The sequence below is a fragment of the Physeter macrocephalus genome, chromosome 11, assembly GCF_002837175.3.
Source record: "Physeter macrocephalus isolate SW-GA chromosome 11, ASM283717v5, whole genome shotgun sequence".
NCBI lineage: Eukaryota > Metazoa > Chordata > Mammalia > Artiodactyla > Physeteridae > Physeter > Physeter macrocephalus.
This window is the reverse complement of record NC_041224.1, coordinates 96,611,991-96,637,134: the sequence shown is the minus strand read 5'-3', so window position 1 is coordinate 96,637,134 and position 25,144 is coordinate 96,611,991. Positions and strand designations below refer to the sequence as shown.

The following is a 25,144-nucleotide window of genomic DNA, read 5'->3' as shown; positions in this document are numbered from 1 at the left end:
ACTCTAAATAGAGCAAGAGACAAAATAAATAAGCTCGTCTTTGCTGCTTCTCGGTGCCCTCTGAGGGACAGCCAGGTTCAAAATGATGGACAGTCCAGTGAAACCCAGCAGAGCCCCCCGTTGACACCCCGTGGCTCCTGGGATTCCACATCTGGCCTTCTCCAGGCTTTGGAGGACTCCTTGGACGATTTCCTTTTCTTCTCAATGCTTCCATCCCCATATCCACCCCGTCCCCCCAACATTTTAATAGAAACTCTGGGAATTTTAAGGTGAAAGGATCTCATCTAGTGTCCAGTGTCTGCCCTCCCCATTCTACAGATGGGGAAACCAAGGCACAGAGAGGGCAGTGTCTCGCCCAGCGTTGCTCAGTGAGTCAGTGGCAGCGTGGGCCTCCGGCCCAGGCCCCCTGATTCTAGCCCCACACCGCCCTCCCTGTGTGCGGCCTGCCCCTCAGTCGGCCTTCGGCAAGGATTTCCTGTGGGAGGGCGGCACGAGGTGCGGGGGCAGGCTGTTGGGCAGCTCGTAGCCATCGAGCTTGATCTTGATGAGGTGCTTGGCCAGCGCGAACTCCTCCTCGTCCAGCATGCCGTCGCAGTCACAGTCGGCCAGCTTCCAGATCTTGCCCAGGACGCTGTTGGGCAGCTTGGAGGTCACCATCTCCTTCTTGGCGTTGACGCCTGATATCTTGCCGTTGATGGGCGACAGGGTGTAGAAGAGCTCATCGTAGACAGGCTTGTCTTTGGCCACAACCCACTCCTCCTCATCGGCGCCCTCCTTGGCGCCCTCCCCGTAGCCCTGGTTGAAGGGGCCCTCGGCCGTGCCGTCGAAGGCACCGCCCTGCACCAGCTGCGTGGGCATGCTCGTCTCCTCCTGGCTGATGAGGCTCATCAGGGATGAGATCTTGTTGCTCAGCATGTTGTCCACGGCCTCGATCAGCTTGGGCTTCAGCGAGTGGAATTTGGTGAAGTCATAGTTCTCAAGCTGTTCCTGGAAAAGGATAAACCACAGATTTGGTTAACATCCTCCCTGCAGGAAGCAAATGAGGAGAGGGATGGCTGGAGGGGACGAATGCTCCCTTAAAGCAGGCAGCCCATGCTCTGGGCTGTCCAGAGCTCTCTCTCTTTGGTGGGGTCCCCACATCCAAACCCATCAGACATAGGAGTGGCTTTTGGAACAAGAGACAAGATGCATGGGATGCAACATTTTCCTACGGTAGCTAATCTGGGCTGGCAGTGGCGTAAGGGACCGTGATCCCCTAGGGCTTTGAGACAAAATTCCTACACCCTGTCTCTTTTTAAAAAAGCACTCTAGAGATTTCCTATTTTATCTTTTAAAGTATTTTACATACCTTACATACTTCAGTTGATTTTCACAACAATGCTGGGAGTCAGGAAGGCCAGGTATTAATAATCCCATTTTACAGAGAGCACAAGGGGTGTCCTGGCAGAGTCAAGACAATAGCCCGTGCCTCCTGCCGCTCGACTAGCCTCTTTGTGCTGTAACATGAAGCTGCGACAGAGCTGTCAGTAGAACTTATTTAGGTAAAATGATTCTTTAAAGACGATGTTGATCAGTTAAAAAAATGTAGTTTAGGGTACAAATAGGTACAAGTTGAAACTGGAAATAGAGAGAGGACTAAGGATGGGAAGGGCAAGTATAAATGCAGCCAATAGAGCTGAGTAATACTAGCATGGTCAGGGCAGGTCTCGGCTGCATCTCCCAGGAGAGCTGGGAGGAGCAGATAGAGCACAGGGTTTGCAGATGGCCCTAGGGGATGCGGCAATTGCCTGGCCAGGATGGGAGCCAACTGTAGATGCTGCAGAGGCTCTGTGGATGGCTCTGTAGAAATAGTCCTTCCTGCCTTGGTTACCCTTCCTTCCTTCCATCCATCCATCCATCCAACATTTACTGACCATTTGTTATGTGCCAGGCCCTGTTCTGGGATATAAATATGAAAAGCCACAGTCTCTGCCTTCAGGGAGCTTATATTTCAAAAAGGGCTCAACTTAGTTTACAGTGAAACAATGATAACATGAAATAGAAGAAAGTCATGAACAAAGGGAAAACGCCAAGTAATTGAAAGGAAGAGGAGGGGAATCATCACATCAGATAATGAAGGCTGAGAAAAGCTACACTCCTTAGCTGCCCTGGCTGGGGAGCCGGGGGGTGGGTCACACCTCGTTGTCGGAGGGGAGAAACCACCTGTTCATCACAAGAAAGACAAACCTTCTCTGGCCCTGAACTGTGGAAGTCACCTAGGCAATTTTATAAGGGGCCTCAAAGATCTAGTGAAAATGTCTTCAATAGCAGTTTTGCCAAACAAACGCAGAGAATTCCAGGTATGGCAGTTTTTATATGGACTCTACATGAAGTATTTCTGTTTGGACAATCCTAGAGGGCCAGAGAGGGGCCAGCCAGGTGTGCAGTTTTCTGGAGATGAGACAGGGAGGCTCTCAAGGGAAAGAGCTTTCATATTCCCCTCAGACCTGACTGTTCTGGACAGAAGTAATGGGACAGGGAGTTAAGAAACAACAAAACTTTGTGCTACCATAAATTTTACACTTTCATTGTAAAAAATGGGGGAAAAAACTAGTAAACAAAAATAAGAATCTTAAATCACTTATAATATCACTCAGCAATGACTTTTGCTAACATTTTTGGGCATACGCTTATAGCCATTTTTACAAACACACACACACACGTGCACACACACACACTCTTTAACTGAAATAAGACCACACTATTTAACAACCTGCATTTTAAAGAAATAATGTATCACAGCTTTCCATGATATCAATTTTTATACAACCTTTAAAATTTTTTAAAAATTTGATTTAATTTTTAAATTGAAGTATGGTTGATTTACAATATTATGTTAGTTTCAGGTATACAGCACATTGATTCAGTTTTATATAAAGTGATTTGGTTTTATATATACATATACTGTTTTTTAACATCTTTATTGGAGTATAATTGCTTTACAATGGTGTATATATACATATATTTTTTATTTTATTTTATTATTATTATTTTTTGCGGTACGCGGGCCTCTCACTGCCTCGGCCTCTCCCGTTGCGGAGCACAGGCTCCGGACGCGCAGGCTCAGCGGCCATGGCTCACGGGCCCAGCCGATCCGCGGCACGTGGGATCCTCCCGGACCGGGGCGCGAACCCATGTCTCCTGCATCGGCAGGCGGACGCCCAACCACTGCGCCACCAGGGAAGCCCCATATACTTTTCCAGTTTCTTTTCCATTATAGGTTATTACAAGATATGATATAGTTCCCCGTGCTATACAGTATACCTGTTACTCAGCCATAGAAAGGAATGAAATATTGCTATTCGCAGCAACATGGATGGACCTCGAGATTATTATACTAAATGAAGTAAGTCAGACAGAGAAAGACAAATACCATATGATATCACTTATATGTGGAACCTAAAAAATAATACAAATGAGCTTATTTGCAAAACAGAAACAGACTCAAGATACAGAAAACAAACTTATGATTACCAAAGGGGAAGAAGGGAGAGGGATAAATTAGGAGAATGGGGTTAACAGATACACATTAATATATATAAAATAGATAAACTTACTCTCAATAGCTACATGATATTGAACTGTATAGCTGGGCCTTTCCTCATTTACCCTGTCCATGTAATTGGAAATTTAGGTCGTTTCCAATGGAGAATCAAAATTGTGGTCTCTAGGGTGTGCTGGCAGGGCAGACATTCTAGGCTGTTATTCTGAAGTGGAGCCCTGAGTTTTAGATGGTGGAGCGGACAGAGCGGAAAGCAAAACAGACTGACATATCTTGGAGAGGTGCCCTCAACACTCTTCTCAGTAGCCAACTCTGTGGCTGTCAAAGCAGGCTGGCCTGGGCTACCACCTAGCACTCAGCCTGAGCTCAGCTCAGAGTGGTGGGGTAGCACAGGCCTGGTTTCTAAGGTATATTCCAGTTTTCATGTCCTCCATCCTCACTAACAGACCACAGTCACCTGCACGTCATCCCAACGTAGCACCAAACAGTGCTGCTAACACTTTGGGGTCCTGCTGCCGGCACCTCGGTCAGCCAAGGGAACTGAGAAGAGAAAGCCCAGGAGGAGGAGAGCAGGCAGCCTACACAAAAATCCCAGTGCTGCTAGGGTAAACAAGTCTGGATTCCCCTGGGTGTATGAACACCTACCCTATTTCCTCATGAATGAGCCTGAGCTCTGGGCACACACAGAGACTCTGTGTCCGGCCAAGTGGACAAATGAGGGCGGTGCCCACCCAAACTTTCCACGCGCCTGCAGGGTACATGGATTCAGACTGCAAACCTCTGGAAAACTGGCCAGGGGAGACGGCCACATATTTGCAGGGGTGGACAGGAAGCAGCGGCAGCAGCCGTTCCCGCCCCGGAGGGCACATAGGAAGTAAGCCCTACGCTCTCACCCGTGTGGTACCTGCCTGCCCAGCCCTGGCCAGGGGGGTGGGGTCCTAGTTAAACCACACCATCCCTGCCCTCCACCAGGGTGGCTCCAAAACTTTTTATTGGGATGAACACACACTGGAGAATTTAAAGAGTTACCCATCAACAACTGTATGCATCAAAGCCACCAAGCCCGGGATCCTGGAATTCCCCCCAAAGAGACAAAGGTCAATCCCAGCCTAGCCTCTTCTGGGCTCTCCCTTGCCTGCCCACTCCCAGCCTGTACCAAAAGCTGTTTTTGAATCCACTGGGAGGGTCTGAGCAGATGGGGATGGCTCTGCCGCCCTCTGCTGTTGAAATGTTTTTTTTTTTTTTTTTTTTTTTACTTTTTAAGAATTTATTTTATTATTATTTTTTAACATCTTTATTGAAGTATAATTGCTTTACAATGCCCACCCCTCTAGATGGTCACAAAGCACCGAGCTGATCTCCCTGTGCTGTGCGACTGCTTCCCACTAACTATCTATTTTACGTTTGGTAGTGTATATATGTCCGTGGCACTCTCTCACTTTGTCACAGCTTACCCTTCCCCCTCCCCATATCCTCAAGTCCATTCTCTAGTAGGTCTGTGTCCCAGTTCTCCAAGGAGAACAACTGCGTCAGCAATCAAGGTGGCCTTGCTAGTGTTCCCTCATTCTGCAGCACGGACATGTCAGCACAGCAAAGCAGATTCCCTTCCCAATGGGTGTAGGGCTGACACAGGCAGATGCAACACCAGGTCATGGGCCTCCCCCAGCACCAGGCAAAAGCCTGCAAAATACTGTTGGCTCTTTGCTACGGTGAAGAGTCACCCTGACCAGCTTGGAGAACAGAGACTTAAAGCCGGCCCTGGTGAGCTCTCCGTGAGATCCTGGGATGTGCAAAGATCATAATCAAGTCATCTCCAAGCTTCTGCCCCTGCCGCTGTCCCAGACACAGTAAAGCTGAATGCCTGTGTTGGGGAAGATGTCAGATGCTCAACAGACTCAGGGATGATGGAGGCCTTGACCCACACCAGGAACCCCCAGAGCTTCCTGGGTGACAGCAAACTAGCTTGAAGTAGTAAGCACACCCTCTGGGCTCCAGGCCTGCCTTGCTCCCTGGAAATTCCCAGAAAGGACTGGGGTGGTATGATCAGGGCCTGGCCGGCTTCCCAAGGAAGAATCCTCAGCCAGCTTCCAGGGGTTTGCTCCAGAAACCACTGGTCTATAAGCCCTGTGGGAGTCAGGCCTAGGTCAGAGTCTGAGAAACTCATTACCCTAGAGCCTGCTACGATATAAACATACACTAACTTATTAATTAACCTACTCAACACGTATTCACTGAGTGCCTGTTACACCCCAGGGGCTGGGGATATGGCCAAGAACAGGACATGGGTTACTGGCTTCATGGAATTACAGCCTTCTATGGGAGACACTAAATAAGACACTGAGTAAATTAATTATACCAAAGCACACAGACACTTATGTTGTAACAAGGAGCACATGTCGCAACAAGGGACTTTGCTGCCAAAACGTCACTGCCAGTTACAGTCATAGCAGCAAAGACTGTAACCCAGAATGGACCTCTGTAGGGGCAAGGATTTTTATTTTTGCTGTTTGTTCAATGATTTATTCCAGGGGCCTAGAACAGTGCCTGGTGATATAGACTTAATTACTATTCTTAGGTGAATGCATGAATGAACACAGATGACGGTAGGACTGTGCTGATGGTAGGCGCCCGTCAGGTAGGCCTCCGGCTCCCAGTCCCAGGGCACCCAGGAGTCCAATGAAGGGTCCAAGGTGCCTGGTGCGGCGCCTAACCACAGGGTTCCCAGTGAAGGGTCAGGCCCTTTCTGTATTGCCCGGCTACATGGGCCAAGGCTGCTCCCGAGACCTGAGGTGAGGGACTGCCCCTGTGACCAGCTCTGACCGGCCAGGCCCAGGCTAGCATGGTCAGGAGTAGCTTTGGTCACAGATTTTGCTCCCTCCGTTCAGGAGCTCCCCGGAGATGGGCAGGGGAGGCCTGTCAGGGAGACTTCAGGTCTCGGGAGCCGCATCTTGTGGGTCGGGCATCAAGGGAGCCTCGGGAGGCCAATGAGCTACAGATGTCCCATTAGGCCATCGTGAGCACTGTGTATTTACTCACAGCTTTCATTTCAGTCAGGAAACCAATTTCCCTTCCAAAGTATCTGAAGGATGCCAGGAAACAGTTGTCCTTCAGTTTGGTCACAGGGTGCAGGGAATAACCCAAGGGTGTGAAAGCAGAACCTGCTCAGGAAGAGGCCCCAGGAGCCCTCAAATTAGCCATCTTGTGACCAGGAAAAAATCCAATTCATCCTCTGAGTACAGGAATATCAACTTAACTTCTAAAAAAAAAAGTGTTTCTATGTATTTTTTTAAGCCAACTAAATCATATTTGACTAGATCGTATATACCAGATGCATTCACCCTGATCCCAGGCATTACAGCAGTAAGTGTAACCCACTCCTATTTCAGTGTGTACTTTAAATACAGAGAGTTTACATTAACAAACCCCTTAGGATCGATGCTTCCCCTCCTGCGGCCTGATCTTGCCTCTGCGCTTGTGCTTCCTCCTCCCTGACCCTCCCCCCCAAACCCACCCCCATCCCCACCCCAGGCAGGCTGGCAGCTCACAGGCCCAGAGTCTCCAGGGTGCAGCCAATATACTGTACACTCTCTTTGGCCCATGTAGATTCTTTGAAATTCTGAGCCAAAATTTGAAAACCAGGGGACTTTACATACAAATCCAGATCTCCAGCTTCTCGTGAAATATCCAGGCCTGCACTCCCACGGGGCAGCGACCACTGGGCAGGATGGGGCTTCCCCACAGAGGGGAGCAGGGCACACGCTCCCCAATCTGTCCCCACTGTGCGCCCCGCAAGTCCTCACTCACTGCACTTGCAGAATTGTTTTCCTCCCGGTAGAGACATGTTTCTCGGGACCCACATCTCTACCAAATGTGAGAAAACAAGAGGTGCTCGGAGGGGGCACCCCAGGTTCCTTTGGCGTGGCCCGCCTGCCTCACTTGTTTGAGTTACTTCTGGCTGGTGGCTGCAGGCATCTGAGTTGTGTTGCCTGCTTTCCAGAGAGGGCTGTGGCCTCCAGGGCAGACGTGTCCTCGCACCGGACAAGGAGATGGTCGGTCAGGCTCTCTGAGGAGCCAGGTGAGGCGGCCTCGCTCGGGAGGGCATGGTCAGCGTCAAAATCAAGGTCACCTACCACCACGGCGGGGAGGTGGACACACGGGTCAGGCCAGGGTGGCAGCACCCACTTGGGGTCACCTGGGGCTGCCCAGACACATGTCAGGGAGACTCTGAAATTAGGCCAAAGGCTGCCTGAAGCTGACCTTTAAGCAAACTCTTCAGTGAGCACAGCCTGCTGTGTCTGATGAACTCCCGCCGTGGCCACAGCTCGCCACGGCCTCTGACTGAGCCCGCAGCAGCTACGCTGCCTGAGCGGTAATCCCACAGCGCAGGGCAGCGCAGGGGAGGGCCGGCTTCAGGAGGCCCCTGGAAGTGACCTCCAAGGTCATTCTCAGCTCTAATTCCCTTAAGGTTCTGGGATTCTAAAAAACAGGTGTCACTTCTGTGTCAAAACAACCTTGAACACAGCCTAAGGGAGCTGTTCCTAGGATTTTTTTCAGATGAGCTTAATTTACTTCTTGAAATGTCTCCCTTTTTGTTTAAATGTTTCAGGAAGCAAGCAATTTCTGCTTTATTCACAGGAGCCTATTATCATGTATTACTAGGACGACGAATTTACCGTGTTCCCCCTCCATTCTAAACCATGAAACCCAAATGTGTACCCAGCAACCAGCCGGACAAGGTGGCAGTGCCCCTCCATCCCCACTGGTGACATTGTGATGGGCCTCTGTACCTGCATTGCCTTGACCTCGGGGAAGTCCCCTGCAGAAATCTGGTATTCTCGCTGCAGCTGAGTGTAGATTTCTGGCAACCTGCTGATAAGCTCTCTCTTCTTGTTTTCTTTTCCAAATACACTTGGCATCTCCTTCTTCAGGTGGCTGATGATGTAGGCATGTACCTGAAGGGGTATATGTCAGTGAGGACGGGCCATTTAGAAGTGCACCAGAGAAGGACAAACAAGATGGCATCTTACATGCATCATAGCACATAACAGGCATCCCTGCAAAGTCATGGTGCTCAGGACAGGAGGAGGGCAAGGACCTGGGGGAAAGGTATGGGGGCACCTGAGTGGGAAAGACCTTGGTTCTGGTCATGAACCTCAGAAGACCTAAGAGAAAGTTTCACCAGGGCCAGTGCATGGGAACACCAGCAAATGAAGCTGGAGGCTGATGGAAATGGCTGATCTGCATGGAAATCTGTGTCCGGTGAACAGTGAGATGAGAACACCCATAACCTCCCCGTGGACAGTTTAGGCCCCAAGATCACTGAAGTCATTTCTGCCCAAGACCAGGTGCCTAGGGCCAGGCCAGACAGCAGAAGCTCCGTCTGAGAGAGGGACCCCTGGTACATGAGGGGGGAGCCCCAGAAACCTTGGTCACCCAGAGGTAGCAGGCCTGGCACTGTCACCCGAAGGGTGGTGAATCCTGCTGGGAGAGCTCTACTTGGCTTGCGTCACTTCCTTCCCTAACATTTCCACCCTTCTACTGATTTCCAACTTTAGGATGTTAAGAAACACTCATTACAAAAGTTCTCTTTGTACAGCAGAAACTAACAAAACATTGTAAAGCAATTATACTCCAATAAAGATGTTTTAAAAAAAAGTTCTTTTTGTATGTCTAGAATTCTACAGAGTAATTTAGAAGTCAAGAAAATAACTAAAATAAGAAAAGATGAAAAACAGGGCAGTGATTACAAAAAGAAAATGACTGTGTAGCTATGGAAAATCCTATTAAAGAAAGCAGATGTCTACTATAATCTTGTGGAAGAATGGAAATTGAATAAAGGGGGTAAGCAGAAACATCCCATGGCTCAGCTGAGGGCCTCTGTGTATGGACATACCCTGGGCACAGCCAAAAACATTTTGCTAAGATTTGAACTCTAAAATAAGTGCATAATGCAAATGCTGACAGGCTGGGACCAGACAACGCTAACTTCTCCATCTACATAAAGGTCATTTTAACATAAGCACACACTGAGCTGCCTGACTATTGCTACAGGTATAGATTGGGAGAGATGCTTCTAAACCTTCCTGTCACTAGTCAACTTATTTTTTATTTATTTATTTATTTATTTATTTATAAACATCTTTATTGGAGTATAATTGCTTTACAATGGTGTGTTAGTTTCTGCTTTATAACAAAGTGAATAGTAAACTTATTTACTTTTCAAATTAAAACAGCTTAAAATATTTACACGATTCTTTAAGATAACCAGAGAAATCCAAGGTTTGGGAACCCTTTTATTTAGAACGATCGGCTTTAACTGCATTCCTGAGGATATGATGAGTAAGTGGTAAAACTAGTAAGACTGGTAACGTCCTTGCCTTGATTAGTGAATGCCTGGCTTGGTTTGGATGGGGCTGGGGACGGCCCTGTGTAGGTCCGAAGGCCTTGGCGGGGCCGCCATATTCCATCAGGGAGAACCAGCTGTTACCAGCTGTCCTTGCATCATTTCCTTGGCCTCGGCCCTCCTGGATCCTCTGGACTGGGCCTGTGGACCCCTCTCTCTTCCGTGCTCTGGCCTGCCCTGCTCTGGTGCCCACCCCAGCTGAAGCAGGAAGTCCCACTACCTGCTCAGCTTCCCATCCACAAGGGCGTCTTTCCAAGACCCCTTCCCAGAGCCCAGGCCTGGGGCAGCTGCCAGGCCCCTGCAGAGCTCCCCAAGCCCCCTCCCCACCTATCAGTGTGGTACCTCAGAACTGCCAGGCCCCTGCACAGGTAAGGCTGACTCCCCACCCAGCTCCTAGTTCCCCTGGGAATGGCACCCTGCTCTTGAACACTGCCTGGTCCCCAGGGGCCTGCTTTCCCTGGGCTGGGCTGCAGGTGATGTGCCCCTGCCACAGCCCTCCACCCATCGCCTGGCACCTGCTCCCTCATCCCTCTGCCCTCATGGTGCTTAGTGCTGATGACTGAGGCTGCTGGATAATGGGCCAACCTTGGACGCCAGGCCTCCAGGGCCCTGACCTAACAGGGGCAGTTCCTGTGCCAGGCCTCCTCCTCCCACCTGCCTGGCTCTACCTGAGTCATGACCCTCAGGTGAACCTGCTCATGCCGCAGGCTGCTCTCAGCCTCAACTACTGGCCTGTTTCGTGGAAGTCCCCTGTTGTACTCTGCCTCTGCATGGCCTCCCCCTCCTGCCCTTCCCTGGGCATCCTAAGACAATAACCCAGGGTCAGATTCTATGCATGGGCCCTGCCTTTAAGAAGCTTATCAAGTTACAAGGTAAATTATAATCCTTAGAATCACAGAGTATTAAATCTGGAAGGGGCTCCCTATATCTGACTGAATTCCTGGTTCCAGGAAATTCATATGACTTACTCAAGGTCACGCAACTAGTTAGGAGATGCCAAGCTGGCAGTAGCATTTAACTATCTTACTGCCTCGTTCCCTATCTTATAGAATTAACTACTTTTTGTGGGTATGAATTAAAAATTGTACTGAAGCTGCTGAAATCTGGAATTCAAAGTGAACTATGTCCTATGGAACAACTTTGAGGTTTGGCTTCTGATCGTTCCTAACTCACAGGGAAGCTTTGGAAAGGTCATGTACGCTTCCCTCCCCATACATAAAAAATGGATACGTTATGGCACACACACTGCGAACACCACACAGAATGTGGGTAAAGACTGCAATCTTCTAGCGGGACGGTGCCTTGTGATTTTCTAAGGACTCTTGGTAAACAAGGGGCAGACTGGGTGGCTGAAATCCCCAGTCAACTTGAAAAGCTCGTGTCTGCCCTTATGTGTCAAAGATGTGTCTCCAAACAAACGCAGGACCTGGGGCCACATCCGGCGATGGTCCAGGGAAGGAGGTAGAAACAGTCTGATCTTTTGTTCTTTATAATAAGAGAAAATTAATTGAGAGGAAGAGGAATAGGAAGGAGAAGATGGGGAGAAAGAGGAGGTGGGCAGGATGGGACTGCGTGTTTGAAGGCCGGGTCAGGCGCTGCCACCGTTGCCCACGCGCTCTCTGAGCAGCCCTGGGCAAGCCGTCTCCTCCCCGGCCTCGGCTTGCTCACCCACAACCTGGGGATTACAGCCCTTACCTCACAGGGCTGTGGTTATGAGAATCGAGAGAGAGCATGTATTTGAATGCACTTTGTCCTCTAGAAAGGGGACTAGAAATGTTGTTTTTGACTAATGGCCAAAGACCTATAGCTGGAGGGGTAGGAACGCCAGAGGAGGCTTGTGGCTATTTAGTCCTTACTGAATAATGAATAAACTCTATATATTTAAATAGAACATGATGAATTTGGGTTCCAAGTTCTTCATTCACAAGTGAATGACACTGAACCCTGGGGAACATCTGAATATTGTCTTGTTCAATTCGCTCTATCCCTTATATAAAACTAGAAAAGCCCCAGCTCATCAAATGGTGATGACCAGGGGTAAGTCAAATGGCTCAAAATGTCAATTTTTTTCTGGGCCAATAACTCAATGAGCAGAAAAAGATGTACTCCCCTTTAAACGAACAGGGATATATAGTTCACATCTACACTCTGCCACAATCTCATTAACTGTGTCCATGACAAGTGTTTGTATATCCAAGGCTGAGAAGCATGTACACAGAGTAATACTGGGTATTTCCACTGTGGGCTCGGCGGGCAACCCCCAGCAGCAAGTGCTGGAAGCTTGAGGTGCTCATGGACAATAGGAATGGAAACGCCCATGGAATTTGGATACTGGGGAGCCGTGTGGGGGAAGTCAGGCTGGGATACATTGTTCTGCACTGGGTAACCTTAGAGTTGCCCAGGTTTAATATGACCTGATGGAGATCTACATCTTTGCAGGCCCAGCTGGAAACCTGCATAGAACATTTAACCTCTGGGGATCAGCACATTTTATATATATATACACATATATATATATATATATATATATACACACACACACATATATATATATATACACACACATATATATATAAATTTATTTATTTATCTATGGCTGCGTTGGGTGTTCGTTGCTGTGCGCAGACTTTCTCTAGTTGTGGTGAGTGGGGGCATCTCTTGTCGCGGAGCATGGGCTCTAGGTGCGCGGGCTTCAGCAGTTGTGGCACGCAGGCTCAGTAGTTGTGGCGCACGGGCTTAGTTGTTCCATGGCATGTGGCATCTTCCCGGACCAGGGATTGAACCTGTGTCCCCTGCATTGGCAGGCAGATTCTTAACCACTGCGCCACCAGAGAAGTCCCTGGGGGTCAGCACATTTTAAAATTGGGTTTATTATGATATAAAAAATTTCAGTTCCTAAACTAAAGACCCAGAAGATGAACCCATGGGGTGGTAAGAGTGTGAGGCTTCAAGATGCAGCTGATTGGCTCCCCTTGGAGGTTTGTTATTCTGTTGGAATCAAAGCTGGCACCAACAGCACATATGATTCTGAAGAGCCTTAAAGGGCATGTGAGGGGGCCTACCCAGTCATCTGTTGTTGGCCTTCAAAGAGACAGGCTCCCCTGGGTGGACACAAGTACTGACACACCCCCAGTAGCTTGGAGCTGCCAACTGAGCTATTTTTAAATGCCCCCTGGAGGACTAAGCATCAAAGGGGTAGTCATCAGCCATTGTAGAATGATTTTTACATAACTTGGCCTGGGTCCGTGTGGTGAATTTCAAAATGTCTAACTTCTCCCCAGAAGGAATAGGCGGGGCAGACAGACCAGAAAGCTGCCCCTGCACGCTACACGTGACTAAGAGGAGAACACACTTTGAAGACGAAACTAAATTGCACAGAACTATAGTAAACCCCCCAAATCACTGACCTCTCTTTTTCTTTCTCATATTTACTTGTTCCTTCCTCAAATGTTGACTCATTTTTTTACTGAATGAAGGTTTCCAAGTGGGTGGGAACCTTTCCTATCCTCGGGCAGCGTGCTTATAAAGGGTGGAGTTCTAAAGTAAATTTGCCTTGCTATTTACCTTTGTGCATTTATCCCATAAACTACTATGATTTGGAGTTTGAACCGTATTTCTTTAACTTGGCTATTTTATTTATAGCTGAATAAAACTAAATTCTTATTTTCTAAACTTATTTTGGGCTTTCCCCAAATAGGTTACTCTAAAAAATCATGAAATGAAACTTCACTGGCATCTTAGATTGTGACACCCTTCAAAGAAGGATGTCTACTGATATCATAAGATATAATCTTTGAGGCTAACCAAAAAACCCACTCTAAAGGTTTCCTGTTCCTTGAAATAGAGAGTTGGGAAAAAAATATAAACAGAAAAAGCAGGGAAATCATTAAGTTTCAAGAGATCTTTAGTAAGAGTGCCATTTTTCATATTATCAAAATGTCATCTTGGGCTTCCTTGGTGGTACAGTGGTTAAGAATCCGCCTGCCAATGCAGGGGACACGGGTTCGAGCCCTGGTCCACAAAGATCCCACATGCCGCGGAGCAATTAAGCCTGTGCGCCACAACTACTGAGCCTGAGCTCTAGAGCCCATGAGCCACAACTACTGAGCCCTCGTGCCACAACTACTGAAGCCTGCGTGCCTAGAGCCCGTGCTCTGCAACAAGAGAAGCCACTGTAATAAAAAGCTTGTGCACCGCAACCATGAGTAGCCCCCACTCGCTGCAACTAGAGAAAGCCCGCGCACAGCAACGAAGACCCAACGCAGCCAAAACTAAATAAATTAATAAAAAAAAAGTGTCATCTTTATGATACCTCAAGTTTGACTACTGCAGAACCCGGCAGGACATTAACAACGCATTTCTGGCTTTATTTCTGGATGGGTCACAAATTCTACCTAATTATGGTGGTCTATAAATAGACACACTCCATACCCCAACTCAGATCTGTCACCTCTCAGGTGACATCTGAAAACTTATCCTTTGCATGCTTTCAAAATGACAGCTCGACAAACCTCTAAACTTTGTAGGGTTTACGAGGATGGATAATTTTATAGAATAAACAATGACAGATTAATGCAGAATGCAAGGGCGTAATAAGGAGCAACCAGATGTTGTCCACTCTGGATTTCAGGTGAATGCCTTCCAGGCCAGGGAGTCAGGCCCACTGGAGTTTGAATCTATATTTTGTAACTTCAGGCTGGGGAGCCTTGGGTAAGTTATGTCACCTTTTTGAGCTTCAGTTCCCTTTTGTGAGAAATGAAGAGAATGCCCAACTTTGTGCACTTATTGACAGGATCAGACCCTCAGGAAGGGCTGGCTTACCAAAGGAAAACTGGATCAAGAGAGATGAAGATTAATATATCAAAACCAAAGAGGATTTTTATGAAATAGAAACACTGCAAAGAGAAAAACTCAGGTGACTCCTTGTCCATTTCAGCAACAAGTTCACAAACGGAACATAAAACTGCAGATGGTGTATAAAGTGGATGGCATTGGTTAGTGGCCAAGGCCACTGTGCTGAGTTCGGCTTCTTCTCTGCCCAAGACTGTTTCCTGCCCCCCTTTGCAGTGTGGTGCTGCCCCAGGAACACACTGACACTGAGAAGCTCAGGCTGGAAACATCCGTACTTCAAACATTTTCCTTTATGAAAAGGAACAAGCCAGATACTATTCTTAGGAAAAAAAAGACAAGCTTTTTTCCTAGAAGTAAGCTCAGCAAGTTGACCGCCCCCTGCCCCTGCCCCCCGCCTCTACACAAGGGCTTTCATTATTCCCGGCGTCAGTACACAGCAGCATTCTGTGCCTCTCTAAACCCAGGCCATGCTGGCCCCTTCACAGGCCCCAACGCTCAAGGATGGCAGCGAAGTCCCATGTGCTTGGCACCCCCAGTGAGCTCTCTGCTCTTTATTTATTTATATGACTAATGACAGCTGCGTCTTCAGTCACTAGGCCCTTAGCAACGACTGGTAAATTAAAAACGTCCATGGGCATTTAAAAATAGTTTAAAAGATCTTGAAATCTGCAAAGGCTATGACATCATTTACCAGCCTTGGTTATCAAATCACGTTGGGTACTACGTACACTGAAGGTAAAGTTCAGCTGTATCAGCTGGAGGAGAGAAAGACCACACGCCGGGGTGGGGGGTGGGGGCGGTCACTAAAGGGGCAGAAACGGACTTCCTGCCACCAAGCATCAGGCCCGGGATGAGCAGGGGAGGGAAATCATTTCAGGAGAGCTGCAAATCAGTGGATTTACAAGCCTTGCAGAACTGGAACAAAAGTGGGAAGGAAGCAGATGGTACTGAGAAGAAAAGTTAAAACAGCAGTGACTCACAGAGCACAGGTGGCTGCAGGTTAGCTGGGCCGCCTGGGAGGAGGGCGTGAGCACGCACTGGGTGGGGAGCTGAGTAGAGAGGAAAAGAGCAGATCCAGGGACTATGGCTGGGGCTGGGCAGCCAGGGAGGCGTCTCTTTCAACATAGGAGGGATGCTGCCCTGTGAGCATGCTGGCATAAGGGCGGCGATGACGAGCCACGAAGGAGGGGTTGGACGGCTGGTCACCCGCCCGGAAGTCACCCTCCGTGGAGCCCTCCCCGCTCCCCATCCCGCCCCGGCGAGGCCCCCTCCTCAGAGCACAGTGTCCACACCCCAGTCACACGCAGCTCCCCATTCCGTAAGGGGGGGGTTCTGCGCCCCCTCCTCCCCCAGACCAGGCTGCCCAGCCCTGGCCCAGAGATGCTGAGCAGCTGCTGACTGAATGAGGCAAAGTGATGGTGGACTCCAGAAGGCTGGCCTGTGCGCCCCCAGGCCACAGCAGAAGCCACTCTCCGTGCAGCAAGAGGGGGTGGGAGGAGACGTGGATTCTCTGCCACCAGCAGATGAAGGAGAAGTGAGCCCACCTCACTTCCTGACCAGGGTAGCAGTGGATTTGGAAAGGCAGGCCCGGGGACCAGTTCTAGCAGAAGGGACAGGCCAAAGCAGAAGGCTAGACTGAGAGCCAGGAGGGCTGTCTTTTAGTCCTAACTTTGTCACTAATGGATTAGGTAACCCTGGAGAAATCACTTAACCTACCTTGTGCTTGTAAAATTAGGGAGTCAGGATGGACCTCTGGTTCCCAAACTTGGCCGATCATCAGAATCACGTGGGGAGCTTTACACACACACACACACACACACACACACACACACACACACACGCGCAAATGAATCAGAGGCTCTGGGGCAGGGCCTGGGGATTTTTTGCTTAAAGCTCCTGGGTGCTTCTGATCATCACCAGGACTAGGTAAACTCTGTACAAAAAGTTTTTAAAGAACCATTTTTTTCTTTACTTTTCCTTAGAGGAGTCACATCCTCCTCTCTCTTCAGAGACATGACAAGATCGACTTCTTGAGGGTGGTCAGCAGATTACTGCCCACCCCTGTCGGGCACAGACTCCGGGGGCTGCTGAAAGGCTCAGCCACGAGGTGAGGGAGGGGAAGTCACAGCCTGGAATGGGGATGTGGTGTGCCCCCCGCCCCCAAACCGGCATACTTGGTGGGCTGGGCTGAGCCAACCTTCCTCCTGGGGCCCCTCTGTGTTTACGTGTGACACGGGGCTCTATGCCTCAGGCACAGGGTGACAGGTGGTGGCATCTTGGCACCCCACTGGTCCCATCGATGCCACCTCTCTCTGGTTCAGCAGTTACGTTCCCACCATCCTAACGTAACAGCAGCATCCAGGTGGTGAGGGCACGGATTCCTCCCTGTGTGCCAGGTACTACACTGAGCACTCTGCAAACCAGGTCACACTAAACACTCCCAAGCACCCTGGGATGTGCTCTTATTAGCTCCATTTTACAGATTAGAAAACAGGTTTGGAAAGGTTGAGTCATTTGCCCAAGATCACAGAGCTAGGAGACAGAATCTAAAGAGGGATACTGATTGTGGGGCTCTCTTCCTAACCCATTCCACGTCCTGGCCCCCGAGGCTCCTGGAGGGGAGCCTCCCTCAAACTTTCCCTTAGAGAGGAGAGTGTGGGGAGGGTCCCCTGAAGAGGCTGCCACGGGGGGTGGGTGTCTCCGGCTTACCTTGGCCAGCCTCGCTCGCTTGATGAGGTCATTGAGTTTGCGCACCGCCGCCTTCTGAGGAAGGCTCTGGATGTCTCTGAACAGGTCCTGGGCCTCGGCCTCGAAGAGCCGGCGGTTGTCAGTGTTCTGCAGGGGCTGTGCCCAGAAGGAGCCGATGTAGACGCGCAGCACCTCGGGAGTGTTGATGACCTTGCCCAGGGACCACATGAGGGCCCCGTAGACGCGCATCAGCTGCTGCGTGTCCACTTGGTCAGCCTTGTTCAGCACCACGCGGATCTTGTCGTCCTGGCCCCGGAAGGCCTTGATGGCCTCCGAGAACTCGTCTGAGATGTCCAGTTTGTGCGCATCGAAGAGCAGGATGATCCTGTCCACCCGCTCAGCAAACCACTGCAGGACCTGGCAGAAGTCATACCCTGTGGGGAGGGAAGGGCACATCAGTGCAGGCGGCTGCTGCAGGGGACACGCTTGCCGGGAGGGCTCGGAACCACCTGGGTCTCCAGTAGCTGCCGAGGAGAGAGCCCTGTCTCCAAGCTGGAGGCAGGGGAGGCCTCACGATCTGAAAATCATTTCAAATGGGGCCCCCTGGGCTGGATGCATCGAGTTAATGCTGGGGACCCTGGGAGCCCTTCCATGGGACGAAATAGGGGATATAGAGGGGCTCGTGGTCACTTTGATTGGGCAATGCTTACTTCCATATATGTAATTTCATTTAGTCCCCCAGGAGTCTCTTTTTTCACCTAGTACCGTCTTTTGGCTCAATGGCAAAATTGATCAACGGCTCTGTAAAAATGCAGGCCATGGGTCAAAAGCTCTTAATTTCTGTCAAAGCCTCACCTTTCTGAAAGTTCCAGAGCTGGAGAAGGAAGAAAAACTAGAGGCCACTTGGAGTCCCATGGGGTGTCCAGGAAGTACCACAAAAGAGAAATCGCCTTCTCTTTAAGTTTTTAAGAGTGTTAAGGAGATCAAAGGTTGGCCTGGGCAAAACTGTGACCTATATTTATCATTTGGACTATTTATATCCTAAGTATGTTGTAAATATTTTAAAAATTGTGTCTCACAGCCATTCCGAGAAATGGTCTCTCGCCAGTTTCTTTCTAAAAATGACTAGGCCCATGACAATTCTGTCTAGTTACTTTGGCCACGTACCAATACACAAATCGTGCAGCTAAATCAACACTCCTCTGCGCTTGTGGTCAAGATTTTCAGGCATTTCTCCAGGGAGGCAAGTCCCACGAGAAGCAAACAAGAGGGGCCAGTTCCACAGGTTTATTTTTATTCTCAGTCTGATTAGCTCTGGAATCAGAGCCTCAGTGCAGCCCAGTCAGAACCCAGATGGGATTCTTCCTGACCCTACTTTAGTGCTCTTGCCTCTTTTTTAGATTTTGAAAACTTCCAAACACATATAACAGTCTAGAGAATAATGTGATGAATGCTGATATGCCCACCTTGTGCCTTTAAGAAATTTTGACACTTGGTCTTGTTTGCTTCACATACTTAAAAAAATTGAAGTCTAGTTTATTTATATAACAAAATACCACATAGCAGTGAGAATGAACTAGATCTTCACTTGTCAACACAGGCAAATCTCTCACAAATTGGTGAGTAAAAAATCAGTTTCAAAAGGACATGTACAGTTTGATAACATTCACTTACAATGTAAAAAACAAAGCACCACTCAACAGCCTATGGGTATATACTACAGCACAGAAAAAAATAAGTTACACCAGTTTTGGGATACTGGTTGACTCTGGGGATGGAGGGAGTGAGGCATCTAAGGTAGATGAGAAAGTGTCTAAAGGAGAATGATCTATTAGGCAGAACTAAAGGGGGTCCGTGGACTAAAGTTTCCATGAATTGAAGAACAGGTGTAAGGGGAGTAGGTGGACAAACAAACTGGATTCAGACAAATTTAAATAAAGAAAACATTCAGAAATGCTGAAGCCCTCTGTGCACCCCTCCCCAAGCCCTAGCCTCAACCTCCTCTCCAGAGGAAACCACAGCCCCCAGATGCGGGGCTTTATGTCATCACACGTGTGCGTATGCTGCCAGCTCAGGCTTTTCACTTCTCTTTCTCTCTGCACCACTCCCTGACTCCACCGGGGACAAGGAGGACAAAGGTAGTTCCCGGAACGTGGGCCAGAGTTTATTTTCATTGCTGTCAGCAGCCAGTTTAGATCAGAGGAAAATCAAAGAGCTATTGAACGGGTCACAGAGTAGTATGTGAATATTCAGAGTCAAGATTCCACTCGAGTTCTGTCCCTCTGAGGCCAGAACAAACCCCTCCTAAGGTAACACAAGTTCTGTTATTCGAAGCTGACTTGTGTGCCAGAGAGCCCAGATCCCGGGTAGCAGATCCTCAGCAGATGAAAGATGGTGCTGTTCCCTGGGCACCAGGAGGGCATTTTGGAACCACCCACTGAGGGCCCTGCTTGTGGATTTACTTTTCCAATAGGGATGATCGACTTATCTCTCTGACCCAAAGCCTCTCTCACTTGGTAACTGAAGGTTCACAAACAGATGAAAGAAAAGGCTGTGTCCAGAGTGCACAATGGAGAGGACACGAGTTGTATTTTGCTGAACACCCTTCCTGCCCGGTGGGGGTTGCGGGAGGGTCCCTCAGGGGCCACAGACGCTGAAGGCATGGCAGACAGACTCTTGCCCCACTCGTTAGCAGGCTGGGGTACAGGTAGGTGATCTAGAATCAGACAATCATCTCCTACCAGAGGATGGTGTTGAATCTTGAGGGAATGATGCAAAGACACAGGGAACATGAGGATTTATTTCTGGCAGAGGTGGCTGAGTTTAGACAGTGATGGTAGCTTCCTAACCTAGTTTTTGAGCCCAGCTCTCCAACTTTCCCATCAATTCTGTGAACAGCCTGATTTTCTGAAAAATTCCTTTTCTGCTTAAGTTAGCCAGAATCAGCTTCTTTGGTTTGCTACCAAGGACCATGACTGGTAAATAATCTATCCCCACATTTGAATATTTCCAATCTCTACATGCTCTTACAATCAGTGCCAAAACAAACTTGCCACTCCAATAGCTGTCACCTCCCCCACGTGCGTGCACCGTGCAAATCCAGCCATGCAGACACGTCTCTCCTCCTCCAAGGGCCACCTGATTTCAGCAGTTGGCCTCAATAGTACCTCATGTGCTTAAACTTTAACTTAAATTTGGGTTCCTAATAGTTATTTTAACAAAGACTTCATTCTAACGCTTCAGTGAAATAAAAAGTTACTGGAAACGGAACTGCCAGATGTAAGTTTACTATAAGTGAAGCCAGTACTCATCTCAGGAGGAATGGCTGCATGTCCATAGTCTTCTGTTTTAAAGTAATGTTGAAAGCTTAATGAGATTAAGTAGTATAGGGAAGTAGAACTGTTTTGTTTGTCATTAAGCAGGTGTAAAAGGATTGCTTGTTACACATTAGGCAGCACAATCAAAGGTGAAAAAAATCATCAAGTGTCTCAGAAGAAAGCAAAGAATTACCAAAGCCAGGAGAGGTCGGTCTGCTCAATTTTTTCCCCACATACAGTTGTTGTTATTATTTTATCATTTTTAAGTGTACAGTTTAGTGGCATTAAGTGCATTCATACTGCTGTGGAACTATCGCCATCATCCATCTCCAGAATGCTTTTCGTCTTCCCAAACTGAAACTGTACCCACCAAACAATGTGTCCATCCCCTCCTCCCCCAGCCCCTGGCAACCACTATTCTATTTTATGCCTTTATGAATTTGACTGCCTTAAATACATCATATAAGTGGAATCATACAGTACTTGTCTTTTTGTGACTGGTTGATTTCACTTAACATAATGTCCTCAAGGTTCATCCATGTTATAGCATGTATCAGAATTTCCTTCCATTTTAAGGTTGAGTAGGTCTTCTCAATTCTTATACCTTCATGATATAAGAAAGGCACCAAATATCTGTCTACCAAAAAGTTCCAGCTGATTTTTTTCATTTTAAAATTATTTATTTATTTATTTATTTTTGGCTGTGTTGGGTCTTCGATGCTGTGCGCGGTCCTCTCTAGTTGCGGCGAGTGGGGGCTACTCATGGTTGCGGTGCGTGGGCTTCTCACTGCGGTGGCTTCTCTTGTTGCGGAGCACGGCCTCTAGGCGCGCGGGATTCAGTAGTTGTGGCTCGCGGGCTCTAGAGCGCAGGCTCAGTAGCTGTGGCACATGGGCTTAGCTGCTCCGCGGCATGTGGGATCTTCCTGAACCAGGGAATGAACCTGTGTCTCCTGCATTGGCAGGAGGATTCTTATCCACTGCGGCCCCAGGGAAACCTGTTCCAGCTGATTTTAAAGAAAGGATCTAGTTTAATGATATGTTATTTAGTTTCCCTGCTGAAGGAAAATTTTTCAGAAGGACCTAGAGACCACTGATTCTCAAAGCCTGGTCTTGCATCAGAATCAAGTATGGGGTTTGTTAACATTTAGGCTCCTAGCCTCTCCCTAGAACCATGGAATCAGAATCCCTGGGGCTGGGCTTGGTCACTTGCATTTTATTTGACTTTATTACTCCTTTTTAGAGTATTCAGATTTAATTTTATTTTTGGCTAAATGAGAGTTGTTTACAAAGCCTCTACAACATATTTATACATTATTCTAGCTTTAGTAAGCATAGGATGGTGAATGAAACTGAAGCCTGCAATGATTTATGGTTTCCACTGAGGACTGGTCATCATTCTGAATAGAAAAGATTATATTTTAGGCACAAGGGAAATGAACTATGTAGTAACTTCAAAATATACTAGTAGAAATATTTATGCATGCAGTTCTTCAGTAAACTTAAGAGTTTGCTTTCTTGTCATCTGACACTTTCATTTCAAAGTAGAGAAGGGTGATCGGCATTTTATAAGCTCCTCAGACAATTGTAATTCCCAGTAAAGTTTGAGGATCACTGCCTTAGAATGAAGACCAAGGCATGGGATGGCAAAGATGTGTCTGTGTTATTGCTGGTCAGTAAAACAAAACACATTTAAAATAGTTTCTTTTTATTCTAAAAAGTTACCAGTACATGGTTAGATGGTACAGCACAGAACAGAGGAAACACAGAATTTAAATCTGCTTACTTGAAGACGGATGTAAAAATTCATGAAAGCTCCCCCATCTTTGCTCATGCTGGGCCTAGGCCCTGGCAAGCCCTTCTCCTCTGGCTTAGGACCTAGAAATCTAGCCCAAAACCTCATCATTCTTCAAAACACCTGGGGGAAACTTAAGTGACATGTTACTTAACGTCTATAAGCTCCAATTTTCTCATCTGTAAAACCAGGTTGTTGAATGACTGCATAAGAAAAATGCTTTTAACATGCTCAGCACAGTGCTGAGACTTAGTAAACTTTCAGTAAATATAAACTTTCATTATTAATTCTGCCCCCCTCCCTCACAAAGGTGGACTCAGTTACTCCCTCTTCTGAGCTCCCAGAGTCCTTTGTTTATTCTCCTACTAAACAACTTTACACAGTTCATTATAATCCAATGGATATACAGGGCTCTCTCATTAGATCATAAATTCTTTAACCGTAGGGACCACATCTTCCTCATGGCGGCACAAGACAGTGATTATCAGTGTGGGCTTTGGACTCAGGCTGCCTGGGATCTAATCTATCTCCATCACTTACTAATTCTGTGACCTTGGGCATGTTACTTAACCTCTCTGTGCCTCATTTCCTCATCTGTAAAATGGGGCTAAGAATAGTATCCATATACTTCATGGGGCTGTGGAGTTAATGTATGTGAAGCATTTAGAATCATCTTGGCACCCGGAAAGCTCTCCAAGATGTTATCTACTGGTTATTTAAAAAAATCCTCGTATCTAGTCCCCAATGCATGGCGGGGGCACAATAAATATTTGTTGAAGGATGCCTGGCTGGGGTGAGGTATAGTCTGCAGTCATAGAGAAAACAAAATTAATTAGGGTAAAGGTGACAATGCAATGATGCTTGAGCCAAGTGAGAGAATCAGTGCTCAGAAAATAGCTAACAGAATATACCTACCAAGCACAAACCATTCATATTTTATGAACAGAGCTAGTGGCCTTTCTTTCCTTGCTTGTGAAACAGAGGGAGTTCTACCAGTTGGTCTTAAAGACCCTGGGTTATTCCTGAAACAGAGCGATGATTCCAACCACAGGATTCCCCTCTGGCTTAGGAAAGGCCTGTGCACACCTGCGCTGGCTGGGACAGCTCAGGGCAAACATTCGTACTCAATGGGCGGAGAGCAATGAAGTGCCCCAGAGGTTCTGTTACAGAGGGCCGTCAGAGCCCTGTCATCGCTACAGTCAGCTACACTATGCTAAGTAGGTCTGTGACGAAGCTACCACTTAAAACAACATTGAAAACCAGTGGCCCTCAGATTGAACGTGCCCTTGGCTGCTGTTTTTTTGGCCTACATAGTGTCCTTACATTTTGAGCTGACTGTCTTTGGTCTGGACAGCACTGTCCACCTGGTCCCTACTTCTGAGGGGAAACACTGCAGCTCTGACTCAGCCTTAGAGACCCAGCTGTGACCTCCAGCCCTCCTGGGCTCCCGCAGTGTGCCCCTAGCCCCCCAGAGAACTGAACTCCGTTAGTTCACGGGTGCCTCCCAACCGGGCTGGGAATGTCTGAGGTGGGGGGCCCTTCCTACCCTGCTTCCTACACTGACTCAATGTTTTCTGTGGGAAAATGTTCAAAATCCCCCTTTTTTGGGGGGGCCGCACCTCGCGGCTTACAGGATCTTAGTTCCCCGACCAGGGATCGAACCCAGGCCCTCAGAAGTGAAAGCGCAGAGTCCTGACCACTGGACCACAAGGGAATTCCCCTAAATTTCCCTGCTTGAAACACTCTTTTTGAACATGTCTCTCTGGAAATCGAAAATACACTAAACATCTTGGAATTTAACAAGACATTTCAAATACGAAATTTTTTTTAATGGATTAATTAATAATTGTCAAGTGCCTAGGACGTGTTTGGAACTGTTGCTGAGGGACATACTGCCATAAAAATGAGGCTGCTAGCTTTACCCAGAATAGCCCCAAACTGGAAATAATCCAAATGTCCTTTGGCAGGTGAATGGATAAACTGTGGTGCCTCTATGCAGTGGATTACTACTCAGTGATAAATGGAATGAGCTACTGACACATGCAGCCACACGGATGAATCTCAGAAACATGCCAAGTGGGAGAAGCCAGGACCTAAAGAGCACATACTGTACGATTTTAGGACAGGCAAAGCTAAGCTACAGTGACAGAGAGCAGATCAGGAGTTGCCTGTGGCTGAGGATGGGGCTGGGGCTGACTGCAAAGTGGCACAAATGAAGAGGGAACTTCTCAGGGTGACAAAGTTTCTATTTCTTGAAGATGGTGGTGGTTACACGAGAAACACGAGTACATGAGTAAATTTGCAAATCTGTCAAAAATCAACAAGCTGGGGCTTCCCTGGTGGCGCAGTGGTTGAGAATCCGCCTGCCGATGCAGGGGACACGGGTTCGTGCCCCAGTCCGGGAAGATCCCACATGCCGCGGAGCGGCTGGGCCCGTGAGCCATGGCCGCTGAGCCTGCGTGTCCGGAGCCTGTGCTCCGCAAAGGGAGAGGCCACAACAGTGAGAGGCCCGCGTACAGGGAAAAAAAAAAAAAAAAAAAAAAAAAAAAATC

At 48.0% G+C, this 25,144-nt stretch overlaps 1 protein-coding gene across 1 annotated transcript in view; it reads right to left on the bottom strand.

Moving 5' to 3' along the window:
- EHD4 (EH domain containing 4) overlaps positions 1 to 25,144 on the bottom strand; it is a 101,363-nt gene continuing 76,219 nt past the window's right edge. The window contains exons 4-6 of the mRNA XM_024115672.3: positions 17,505 to 17,917; positions 8,329 to 8,493; positions 1 to 987 (exon numbers count right to left, since the gene is read on the bottom strand). Of these exons, the coding sequence (XP_023971440.1) occupies positions 451 to 987; positions 8,329 to 8,493; positions 17,505 to 17,917 (1,115 nt within the window). The 3' untranslated portion in view covers positions 1 to 450. The remainder of the gene's footprint in view (positions 988 to 8,328; positions 8,494 to 17,504; positions 17,918 to 25,144) is intronic.